We start from the raw sequence: 13,474 nt of genomic DNA, 5'->3' as shown, positions 1-13,474 counted from the left end.
GGAAGTCTGTCATTTTAGTTTGAAGAGGTAACTTTGGCAAAAACAATCCTGAAATTTGCTTATTTACATAATATTTAAAAAATTCAGCCCCTAAAGGCAGTTTGACATAGCAACATGAAATTTGGTGGGCTTCTGTATCATAATTAGAGCCACAAAAAGTCTCAAAAAGTCATGCCCTAAAATAATCAGGAAGTCTGTCATTTTTTGTTCAAAGAGGTAACTTTGGCAAAAACGATCCTGAAATTTGCTTAGTTACATAATATTTAAAAAATTCAGCCTCCAAAGCCAGTTTGACATAGGACCATGAAATTTGGTGGGCTTTTCTATCATGACTAGAGTCACAAAAAAGTCAAGAAGACATAGCCTAAAGGAATCAAGAAGTTTGTCATTTTAGTTTGAAGACATAACTTTGGCAAAGACAACCCTGAAATTTGCCTAGTTATTTAAATTTTTTTTTTTTTTTAAATCAGCCCCCAAAGCCAGTTTGACATAGCAGCATGAAATTTGGTGGGCTTCTCTATCATGAGAAGAACCACAGGAAGTTGGTTGTTTTAGTTTGAAGATGTCATTTTAGCAAAAGCAATATTGAAAATTTTCAAGTAAAACTGAATGAAAAAATTCAGCACACAAAAGCCAGTTGTATGCAGCAACATGAAATTTGGTAGACATTTCAGTCATGGGTAGACCCACAAAAAAGTCTCAAAAGGCCATGCCCAACAAGAAAGAGGAAGTCATTCATTTTAGTTTGAAGAGGTCATTGAAGCAAAAGCTTGAAATCTTTTTAGTATAACTATAACAACAAAAAAAAAAATCCGCCCCCAAAGCCAGGAGTATGTAGCAACATGAAATTTGGTGGGCTTCTGTATCATGATTAGAGCTACAAAAAAGTCTCAAAAAGTCATGCTCTAAAATAATCAGGAAGTCTGTCATTTTAGTTCAAAAAGGTAACTTTCGCTAAAACAATCCTGAAATTTGCTGTTACATAATATTAAAAAAAATCAGCCTCCAAAGCCAGTTTGACATAGGAACATGAAATTTGGTGGTCTTTTCTATCATGAGTAGAGTCACAAAAAAGTCTCAAGAAGTCATGGCCTAAAAGAAATCAAAAAGTTTGGCATTTTAGTTTGAAGACGTAACTTTGGCAAAAACAACCCTGAAATTTGCTTAGTTATATAATGTTTCAAAAAAATCAGCCCCCAAAGCCAGTTTGACATAGCACCATGAAATTTGGTGGGCTTCTCCATCATGAGAAGAACCACAAAAAAGTCTCAAGAAATCAAGCCCAAGAAAAAACAGTCTGTCATTTTAGTTTGACAAGCTTATTTTAGCAAGCTAAATCCTGAAAATGTTCTAGTATAACAAATTTTAAAAAAATCAGCCCCCGAAGCTATTTGTGTGGAGCACCATGAAATTTGGTGGGTTTTCTTATGAGTAGAGCCACAAAAAAGTCTCAAGAAGTCATGGCCTAAAAGAAACAGGAAGTCTGTCATCTTAGTTTGAAGAGGTAACTTTGGCAAAAACGATCCTGAAATTTGCTTAGTTACATAATATTTAAAAAAAATTCAGCCTCCAAAGCCAGTTTGACATAGGAACATGAAATTTGGTGGGCTTTTCTATCATGACTAGAGCCACAAAAAAGTCAAGACATAGCCTAAAGGAATCAAGAAGTTTATCATTTTATTTTGAAGACGTAACTTTGGCAAAAACAACCCTGAAATTTGCTTAGTTATATAATATTTTTTAAAAATCAGCCCCCAAAGCCAGTTTGACATAGCACCATGAAATTTGGTGGGCTTCTCTATCATGAGAAGAACCATAAAAAAGTTTCAAGAAATCATGGCCAAGAAAAAACAGTCTGTCATTTTACTTTGACGAGCTTATTTTAGCAAACTAAATCCTGAAAATGTTCTAGTATAACAAATTTTTAAAAAATCAGCCCCCGAAGCTAGTTGTGTGTAGCACCATGAAATTTGGTGGGTTTTCTTATCATGAGTAGAGCCACAAAAAAGTCTCAAGAAGTCATGGCCTTAAAGAAACAGGAAGTCTGTCATCTTAGTTTGAAGAGGTAACTGTCAAAAATGATCTCACAATTTTTCACAGGCTAACTGTACAAAAGATATTAAAAAATCATCCCCAAAAGTAAGTTGGATGAACCGATGTCCAAGAAAATGTATTTAAGCTTCAGTGTTCAGGGCATTCCGTTCATTCAACCAAGAGAATTTTAAAAACCATTAAAAAGTCTAAAGAAAGTATCTTCGCCTCGACTTTTTTCCTCTTCGGTATCGTCGTCTAAGAGTAGCTCCGAAGACGTATGCGGCGAATTAAGGTCACGGGAGTCTTGGAGAAAGAAGCGGAAATCCAGAGAAAGTGTGTCATTTATTTAGCGAAGACAAAAAAAAAGAGAGGAGGTGCGACGGAAGCGGAAGACACGGAAGAGCGAACAAAGAGGCTGTCAGCACTCGGGGACGAGAAAGAGAAAAGGCGTCCGTCGGAGTGACTGATAAGCTTTGGACAGCGAGGTGCGGCGTGTAGCAATTATACCTCGCCCTGTCGCCGGGATTAAGAGGGGGACGACAGGAAGAGGAGCGTGGAGAGATAAGGAGCTAATTAGCTGCCAGACTTTTCGCGCCTCGCCTCCTTCCCTAGAGGGAGAAAACACCACGCCTACTTCGTGCGAAGGTGACACGAGTCGTTTCAAGTACCGACGTCCGCCTTGATGACAAACGGTGACAAAGTGAGAGTTAACACTGGAACCACCAGGATTTTTTTGGTGCTATATAGAAACACCAGAAAGGCGTCAAAATGATCCCGATACCAAGCGGACTACTGGGATTTGTCAAACAATAGACCACACAAACAAGCAATCAAGTAGGCCCCCCAGCCCCTACACACTCCTGTGTAGTCGCTGCCTAGTTGTGAAGTGGGGGTTTCACTCTGGATAGCTGCAATTAGCATCTTGAATATGTGCAAAACCAGGGCTTCCTTAGCTTTGTCAAACAATACACCACTCCTTGGTGGGTCTTGCAAAAGAATTGGCTCACTCTCATGTGGGCGCAAACAAGGCGCAGAAGGAAACATTGCTTCAGCAACAACCTAAAACACCTACAGTGCTGGCCAAAAGTTTTGGCACCCCTGCAATGGCGTACCGCACGCAGGCTATTTTTAGACCGTGACGTCGCATCGTAAAGCGGAAGTAAAGCCGAAGTGGGACATTATAGACCCGCCCTCGCATAGACCCAACGTAAAAAGTGCTACTTTTCTCCGGTAATCTTTCAAAAACGAACATGCCGATCACGCATTGCTTTTTTGGAACTTGTAGAAACGACTCTAGACATTACGACACATGAAGGATGTTTTCTTCATAGGTTTCCGGAAACCAAAAACTCGGGGGGAGGAAAAAATGTGAAGACCGAATCAACTTGTGCGGACTTTAACACCAGCTCAGCGAATCCATTCACGTTTCATATGCAGTAAACATGTTATGTTGGGTTGGCATGGTCTTTCAGAGGACAAAGAGGTAAGCCATTTTTACATTTTTAACTTATTTTCTTTTAGCATAACGTTGTGCCGTACTGCTTCTGTCTGACAATGAATGACCTGAAAAGAATTACAATGGTATCTGACTGCCACTGTTACCGTTTCTGTTATATATATAAAAAAACAACTTTAGTAAGGGGGAAGTGTAAATAAATTATAGGATTAAGATGTGTTATCAATGAAAAAATTAAAAGTGTTCGTTGGCTGTCACTGAGTAGCATTTGCGATCGCTACACAAAGCTAACTAAATTACCCCTAAGAACGGTAAGAGACGTAGGACAACCAGAGGATATACAGTGCTGCTCGAAAGTTTGTGAACCCCACAGCGATGGTCAGATTTTTTGTAAAAAAAACTAAAATAACCTTATTAAATGTTAAGTTATACCCAAATCCACAATACTGACATTCCAAATAATGGACTGAAACAAAAGAAATAGTTATATTGTCATTCTTTATTTAACAAAAGTGGTTGATTTAAGAAAAACTCAGATATCATGTGTGCAAAAGTATGTGAACCCCTTCAGTTAATAGGATATTGCGCCTCCTTTTGCAGAGATTACCTCAACCAAACGGTTTCTGTAGTGACTAATCAGCCTCTCACATCTACTTTGGGGGATTTTTGCCCATTCTTCCTTGCAGAACGCAGTCAGTTGAGAGAGGTTTGATGGGCGTCTGGCATGAACTGCTCGCTTCAGGTCCCGCCACAGCATTTCAATGGGATTTAGGTCAGGACTTTGACTGGGCCAGTCCAGAACACGAATCTTCTTCTTTTTCAGCCATTCCTTGGTTGTATTGCTGGAATGCTTTGGATCATTATCATGTTGCATGATCCACCTTCTGCCAAGCTTTAACTTCAAAACAGATGGCGTCAGGTTATGTTCTAGGATTTGACAATATTCCTCAGAATTCATGATTCCCTGGACTATGTGGAGTTGTCCAGGTCCTGAGGATGAAAAGCAAGCCCAGATCTTGACATTCCCACCTCCATGCTTCACTGTTGGGAGAAGGTTCTTTTGGTGGTATGCAGTGTTGACTTTTCGCCAGACATGGCGGTTTTGGTTGTGACCAAACAGTTCAATTTTGCACCTACATCAGTTGATGAAAACTCTTTTTAATTTAGTCTCGACAACACAACTGTTAAAAAAACAAAAAAAAAACTACTGAATTGATTGATTAGGAAATCAGGTTGAAATAATAGAAAATTCCAAAATGTTGAGGGGGTTCACAAACTTTTGAGCAGCACTGTATAAGAAAGACAGGGCTGATGGTAAAGGATAGCTTGTTGAAACAGGAGAATGTCATTGTCAGTCGCGTTGATAAAAAAGCTAAAGCTATGCTTAGGTCAGCTCGTTTTTTTTGTCTTTTTCAGCCTTTGACACGAAAGCCATCTCTTTAACTGAACATTTTTATGTTCTTCCACATCTTTGCCAGTCAATTTGGCACCAGGCACATCATTTTCGGAGAGAATTGGTAGGTTTAGCTCTGTAAACATCTCCTTCGTACACGATTTCCATTCATTTCCTATTAGAGACAAACGGTGGCTTGTCCCTACTTAGCTACAGTAGCTAATGCCATGAATATTAATGAGCGGAAGTGACGTGTTGCTTGCGGTACGCCATTACTAGAGGTGGGAATCTTTGGGCACCTAACAATTCGTTTTCGATTACGATTCAGAGACTCCGATTCGATTATAAATCGATTATTGATGCCCCCCTCCCATTTAAAAAAAAAAAAAAAAAAATGTTTTGTATATTTGTTCCAAAATTGTTCAAAAATCCTTTCAGGCTAAATAAACCAAACTACTATTTTAGTATCAAGTTGCCGGTTAAAAACAGTAAAAAAAATTACTCAAGTCCCCATTCTGTATCAGCAGCTTTAAACTCCATTCAATTAATTTAATGTTGTGAATCAACCGTTAAAGTTGTTAAAATTGCGCTCATTATTCCATAATTTCCCTCGTGTCTACTTTCGATATGTGAACGTTTTAAAACTGTTTCATCATTTAAAGATCGATTCAAGTCAAGATTTTGCCGATTTAGGGGTATTTTAGATAAAAAGTAATGAGGTTGTCTATAACAGAGCCTTCTAGAGAAGTCTACTGCTTTAAGATGGCGCCTGTTTACTAGCGCAGGAAAGTCTGTCATTTCACATCTAGTCTAGATATATGTGATATCTACCATAGCCGTATGTTTGTAGCAACTACCAACTGGGCGCTGTTTGTAGCAGCTGACGGCTGCAGTCAGGTATTATTGTTTGTTTTTTTTTTTACCTAGCGAGCGCTGACTGCGGTTTATTTCCGCTTTACCTGGTATAATTCAATAATCGGAATTTGGATGTTTGTGAATCGTTCTCGAATCTTCCACGGCCGAATCGCGAATAATCTAAGAATGTGAAATTTTGCACGCCTGTAGCAATTACTGTAACTCCCTACTTGCAGGTTGTCCTAAAAGTTCTCTAAAAGGTCTTCAGCTAGTCCAAAACGCAGCAGCAAGACTTTTAACAGGAACTAATAGAAGAGAGCACATCACCCCTGTGCTCCAGGCCCTTCACTGGCTTCTAGTCGAGTTTAGAATTAAATTTAAAATCCTCCTTCTTACATTTAAGACCATTAATGGGTTGGGGCCATCTTATCTCACCGATGCTCTGGTTCCATACCGCCCCAACAGAACACTCCGCTCTCAGAATGCAGGTCTACTGGTAGTTCCCAGGGTTTCTAAAAGTACCTCCGGAGCGAGAGCCTTTAGCCACCAACCCCGTTTTATGGAATCAGCTTCCAGCTAATATTAAAGAAGCCGAGACAGTCTGCACATTTAAGATTAGATTAAAAACGTTCCTATTCGACAAAGTTTATGGTCAGGCTAGTTGAAGTCGGATTAGACTCACAGTTCAGTCTAAGCTGCACTAGAAGCGATCATGCTGCGGGAAGTACAGCCACTGAGTTCTATCTCCTTTTTCTCACTCTACCTACCACTTGTCTTACTTTATTTCTATTTTCCAATGTTAATATCTAGTTAACTAGTCTCTTCATCACTAGTCACCCAGTGTCCCCTTTCACCTCTCCCCTCTGGGGAGGGGCTATTTTTCAGCTGTAGCCTCCTGACTATCCGGACCCCTGGCTGGATGGACGTCCTCGTTGCCACCCCCATCTCATCTGGCTAGATGGACCTCTTCTTGTTCCTTTACTCCACTGTATCTTTACAGACTGTAACCCCATCTGCTAATTCCCATTAGCAGTCCTGGTGCATCCTGTCTATCCATCCTGGGAGTGGATCTCTCCTGACTGTGGTACTCCCCAAGGTTTCTCATTTTCTCCCAAAGAGCTTGGAGTTTTTGGAGTTTTTCCTTGCCGACATGGAGGGTCCAAGGATGGGGGATGCCCAGGACTTGAACTTTGTTTACTTCATTTGCTGTTTCTGACTGTGTATCATATTGCCTCTGCAAAGCCCTTTGAGACAACCTTGTTGTGATTTAGGGCTATACAAATAAAATTGAATTGAATTGAATCAATTCTGTCAGATAATGCTCAGCTTCTCCCAGAAACTGATTGCAATTAAAAATGCTTTGGTAGTAATATCTTCATTTATTTTGCTTAAAAAACACAAAACAGAACGAAAAAAAAAATCATTATCATTTTACACAAAACTCCAAAAAGGGGACTGACAAAAGTATTGGCACCCTCATCCTCAACCTCACACACCTAATGGTAGCACAGCCTTTAGACAAAATAACTGAGAACAACCGCTTCCGGTATCCATCAGTGATTTTCTTTCAATGCTCTGCAGGAATTTTAGACCATTCTTCTTTGGCCAACTGCCTCTGAGATTTGAAGGGTGCCTTCTCCAAACTGCCATTTTCAGATCTCTCCACAGGTGTTCTATGGGATTCAGGTCTGGACTCATTGCTGGCCACTTTAGAAGTCTCCAGTACTTACTCTCAAACCATTTTCTGGTGCTTTTTGAAGTGTGTTTTGGGTCATTGTCCTGCTGGAAGACTCATGAGCTCTGAGGGAGACCCAGAGTTCTCCCACTGGGCCCTACATTAGGCTGCACAATTTGTTGGTAGTCTTCAGACATCATAATGCCATGCACACGGTCGAGCAGTCCAATGCCAGAGGCAGCAAAAACAACCCCAAAACATCAGGGAACCTCCGCCATGTTTGACTGTGGGGACCGTGTTCTTTCCTTTGAAGGTTTAATTTTTCCCCCTGTAAAGTCTATGTTGATGCCTTTTCCTAAAAAGCTCTACTTTTGTCTCATCTGACCAGAGAACATTCTTCCAAAATGTTTTTTGGCTTTTTTCAGGTAAGTTTTGGTTGGCAAACTCCAGCCTGGCTGTTTTATGTGTCTGTATTAGAAGTGGCGTCTTCCTGGGTATCCTACCGTGGGTTCATTCAGATGCCGACGGATAGTACGGGTTGACACTGTTGTACCCTCGGACTGCGGGACAGTTTGAACTTGTTTGGATGTTAGTCGAGGTTCTTTATTCTTTATCTGTTGAAATCTCTCGTCAATTTTTCTTTTCCGTCCACATCTAGGGAGGTTAGCCACAGTGCCATGGGCTTTACACTTATTGATGAGACTGCGCACGGTAGACACAGGAACATTCAGGACTTTGGAGATGGACTCGTAGCCTTGAGATTGCCCATGGTTCCTCACAATCTTGCTTCTCAAGTCCTCAGACAGTTCTTTGGTCTTCTTTCTTTTCTCCACGCTCAATGTCGTACACACAAGGACACGGACAGAGGTTGAGTCAACTTGAATCCATTTTAACTGGCTGCAAGTGTGATTTAGTTATTGCCACAACCTGTTATGTACCACAGGTAAGTAAAAGGTGCTGATAATTACACAAATTAGAAAGGCATCACATGATTTTTCAAAGGGTGCCATTACTTTTGTCCGGCCCATTTTTGGAGTTTTGTATAAAATTAGAATATATATATATATTTTTTTCTATTCTCTTATGTGTTTTTAATTGGAAGCAAAATAAATGAAGTTATTACCACCAAAGCATTTGTAATTGCAAAGTTCTATTCTATTTTCTGGGAGAAATTGAGCATTATCAGACAGAATTGCAGAGACGCTAATACTTTTGACCAGCAGTGTATTACGGTATCGGTTTGATATCGGATTTTTGGAGTTGGAAAATATCGGGATATCGGTTAAAAAGTAATTATCGGACAAGTCTAAATATTTATTTATTTGTAAAGAACATATTTTTATACAGGCCACAAAATAAAGATTAAATGATCTCTTTAAATGAACAAACATTACCATTTATTCTAAATATCAATGAATATTTGTATTTATATATATATATATATAATAAATATATTAATTAGGGCTGGCAAACAATTAAAATTTTTAATCGAGTTAATTACAGCTTAAAAATGAATTAATCGTAATTAATCGCAATTCAAACCTTCTATAAAATATGCCATATTTTTCTGTAAATTGTTGTTGGAATGGAAAGAAGACACAAGACGGATATATACATTCAACATACGGTACATAAGCACTGTATTTGTTTATTATAAAATTAAATCAACAAGATGGCATTAACATTATTAACATTCTCTTCAAGCGATCCATGGATAGAAAGACTTGTAGTCCTTAAAAGATAAATGTTAGTACAAGTTATAGAAATTTTATATTAAAACCCCTCTTAATGTTTTCGTTTTATTAAAATGTGTAACATTTTCATTCAAAAAATAAACTAGTAGCTCGCCATTGTTGATGTCAATAATTACACCATGCTCACTCACGGTACGAACCCATAAAATCAGTTGGACCCATGCGCCAGCAGAGGGCGCCAAACACCAAAAAACAAGTAACAAGCGGACATTACACTGTGCTGTACATTTTAATCTGTTTGAGCGGGGCATGTGCGTTAATTGCGTCAAATATTTTAACGTGATTAATTAAAAAAATAATAATTACCGCCCGTTAACGCGATAATTTTGACAGCCCTAATATTAATAAATACTATACATATAAAACAAATAGTACATAAAGAAAATGTATTTATATTTATTTATAATATTTACATGGTTTTAAATTCATCATACATATTCATAAATACATTTCTTGAAAAAAAAATCCATTATAATAGTATTCTGTCATACGAAAGACATTTTATAGCATATTTTTGAGATATTTTGTTATAGCACACAACTTTTACTGAATCATTTCTTTTGAGATTCTATTTATATTACTCATTGTCACAAGAGTCAAACAAACTAATAAACAAACATTTGAAAATGATACTTGCCAAGTCCTAATATCCTAAGGCGTCACTGAAAGAATTAGGCCACTATTTTTTAAATTGAAATTTTAATACAAAATACCGGCATTTCCTCCCAACATGTTGTATGTGTAGGCGTGAGTAGCGGCCGGCTGGTGTCTGTTATTGTAGGTGCGCGCGGGGGACGTTAGCGCCGAGGCTAATGAAGCCCATTGGGACCTAGCGGGACTGCCCGTGGACACGAGCTAATGCTCAGTGAGCGTTAATCAATCCTCCAGGACGCCTCCCGCGTGGAGCGGGGACTGAATGAAAACGTCCAATCAGCTTGTGTGGCTTGAGCGCGGCACCAGAGTGTGAAATTAAGAGAACATCTGTTTAAAGGGAAGCATCCACACTGGCTGACTTTTAATTTACTTACACACGCGTCAACAAACACACACTTGACGACGCGGATGAGCTGTGCACTTTGAAAGTACGAGCCCCCTGGGAACCAAATTTAGTTTTATAGTAAGTTCCTGCCGCAAAGTACTTCCCAAAAGCAGTGTTTTTAAAATGACAACAATAGATTTAGTGGTTGAAAGGTTCCTGGACCTTTTTAAGCATTATTGCCCTAGCGTAACGATTTTTACCCTGGAACAAATTTAGACGACCGTTCCTATTGATTGACGGTCCCTGAAGCTTTGCAAAGAACTACCACTCTAGCAGAGTCATCTAAATGACCTGAAACTGGATGTAAGGAATAGATCCCATTATCCAAAGGTTCCTAGAACTCTGTTAACGACTATCACCCGAGCACAACCCTCGATATTTTACCATTGGCAAAAAAATGTGCGAACTACCCCTGATCAAAGGTTCCAGAACCATTCCATAGTGCCACCCCACCACAGCAGCCTCTAAATCATACAAAATTATCCGTTAAGAACGGATCCATTCATCCAATGGTTCTCTGGACCTCTGTAAAGAACTGCAGCACTTGCACAACCTATAATATTTTACCATTGGCATAAAATTTAGACAACTGTCCCATTGATCGAAGGTTCCTGAACCTTTCTATAATACTTCATGACCTGTAACATATTCTAAATGACTTGAAACTCGCCCTAAGGAATGAATCCCATCATCCAAAGGTTTCTGGACCTCTGAACAACTACCGCCCCAACACAACCCCTATTATTTTACCCTGGAACAAAATTTAGACGACTGTTCCCATTTATTGATGGTTCCTGAAGCTCGGTAAAGAACTACCACTCTAGCAGAGTCATCTAAATGACCTGGAACTGGGATGTAAGGAATATATACCATCATCCAGTGGTTCCTGGACCTTTGTTAAGGACTATCACCCAAGCACAACCCTTGACATTTTACCATGGGCTAAAAATTTAGCCAACTATCCCATTGACCAAAGGTTCCTTTACCAATCGTAGTGCCACCCCACCACAACGACCTCTAAATCATGCAAGACTAACCGTAAAGAACGAATCTATTCATCCAAAGGTTCCCTGGACCTCTGTGAAGAACTATCGAACTCGCACAACTACCGATATTTTTCCACTCGCACAAAATTTAGACAACCGTCTGATTGATCAAAGGTTCCTGACCCTTACCATAGTATTTAAAGACCAGTAAGATCTTCTAAATTACTTCAAACTTGTCTTGAGGAATGAATCCCATCATCCAAAGGTTCCTGGGCCTCTGTGAACAACTCCCGCCCTATCACAACCCCTATATTTTACCCTGAAACAAAATTTAGATAACAGTTCCTGCTAAACAATGGTTTCGCTATATCTATTAAGAACTACCCCCATGGCAATCTTCTAAATGACTTGGAATGAATCCCATCATCCAAAGGTTCCTGGGCCTCTGTGAACAACTCCCACCCTATCACAACCCCTATATTTTACCCTGAAACAAAATTTAGATAACAGTTCCTGCTAAACAATGGTTTCACAATATCTATTAAGAACTACCCCCATGGCAATCTTCTAAATGACTTGAAACTAATTGTAAAGAATGGATCAAATCATCCAGAGGTTCCTGGACCTTTTTTAAGGACCACCACCCAAGCATAACCCAGTTATATTTCACAATGAGAAAAAAAATTAGCGAACTGTCCCATTGATCAGGTTCCTGAACCTTTCCGTAGAATGACACTACCATCAACATCATCTAAATGACTTTAAATTGGTCGTACGGAATGGATTCCATCATCTAAAGGTTCTTGAACCTCTGTTAAGGACTATAAAACAGGCACAGCCCCCGATATTTTACCTTAGACAAAATTCAGACAACAGTTTCTGTTGATCAAAGGTTTCTGAACCATTCTGTAGTACTACGCCACTACCAACATCTCCTAAATGACTTGAAACTGGCCATAAGGAATGGATCCCATCCATCAAAGGTTCCTGAACCTCTATGAAGAAAGACTGCACTTGCACAATCCCCGATATTTTACTATGATATTTTACTATTGGCACAAAATTTAGCCAATTGTCCCATTGATCGAAGGTTGCTGAACCTTTCCATAGTACTTACTGTATATACCACCAATATCATCTAAATGACTTGTAACTGGTCATAAGGAGTGGATCCTATCATCCAAAGGTTTGTGGACCTCTGTTAAGGTCTATCACCCCAACACAACTCCCGATATTTTACAATGGTGACATCATTTTGACAACACTTCCCATTGATCGATGGTTTCTGAACCTTTCCGTAGTACTACACCACCAGCAACATCTTCTAAATGACTTGCAACTTGCCGTGAAGAATGGACCCCATCATCCAAATGTTCCTGGACCTCTGTAAAGAACTACCGCACTAGCGAAACCCCTCATAATTTACCCTGGAAACAAAATTTAGATAACAGTTCACGTTGATCGAATGTTACCGAACCTTTCCAAAGCACTACCCTACCAGCAACAACCTATAAATAATCTAAAACTAAAAATAAAGACGATTTAAGAACTACTGCCCTTGCACATCAACCATTATTTTACCTAAGAACAAAATTTAGACAACAGTTTTCATTGGTCAAAGGTTCCTGAAGCTTTCCATTGTACTACACCACTATCCACATCTTCTAAGTCACTTGAAACTGGATATAAAGAATGGATCTCAGCATCCAAAAGTTCCTGGAGCTCTTTCAGCTTCAATAAATGACCTAAGAACTAAATACAAATCGTGGTTCATGAACCTCTCCAATGTTCTCTAATACCTGAACTGTCTTGTAAATTACTCCATAACTAAATTTAGGCATAGCTCCTTTAAACCATATGTTCCTAAAGTACTCTTTTAATCAGTGACCTCAGAACTAAAGACAAGGGGGTCCTCCAAAAGATCAGATGACGCGTTAATATGAAGTTAATAAACGACAAGGCCTGCTCCAATACTATAGTCAAGAGTTGCGAATCGTACCTGCGTCTGGATGCGATTGAGGCCACGGAACCAGAGGATCTGTCCTCGCCTGAGCTCCATCTCGGCGTGGTCGATCTCGTCGGCGTCCTCCGGCAGCTCTTCCTCGTGGAGCTCCTCCTTGGTGGTGCCGTGACCCGCCTCCTTCAGGAACTTCAAGTGGTGCGTGGGCACCGACGAGATCAGCTGAGGGGACCGAGGCGCCAGTTAAGATCCCAGATCCATCTTTGTCGTACGGTTGTTGCAATTAATCAACTTATCGACAACTATTTTGCTAGTCGATTAG

General features: G+C 39.6%; 1 protein-coding gene across 6 annotated transcripts in view; it reads right to left on the bottom strand.

The window, feature by feature from the left end:
* LOC130921864 (plasma membrane calcium-transporting ATPase 1-like) overlaps nt 1-13,474 on the bottom strand; it is a 178,157-nt gene that overhangs the window by 13,415 nt on the left and 151,268 nt on the right. For all 6 annotated transcript variants that reach the window (XM_057846205.1, XM_057846200.1, XM_057846203.1 and 3 more), the window contains one exon: nt 13,192-13,374. In XM_057846205.1, coding sequence (XP_057702188.1) covers nt 13,192-13,374 — 183 coding nt within the window. The remainder of the gene's footprint in view (nt 1-13,191; nt 13,375-13,474) is intronic.

This window comes from Corythoichthys intestinalis, chromosome 9 (genome assembly GCF_030265065.1).
Source record: "Corythoichthys intestinalis isolate RoL2023-P3 chromosome 9, ASM3026506v1, whole genome shotgun sequence".
Taxonomy (NCBI): Eukaryota; Metazoa; Chordata; class Actinopteri; order Syngnathiformes; family Syngnathidae; genus Corythoichthys; species Corythoichthys intestinalis.
Note: the sequence above shows the minus strand (reverse complement) of the source record. Positions and strands in the feature narration are given on the sequence as shown.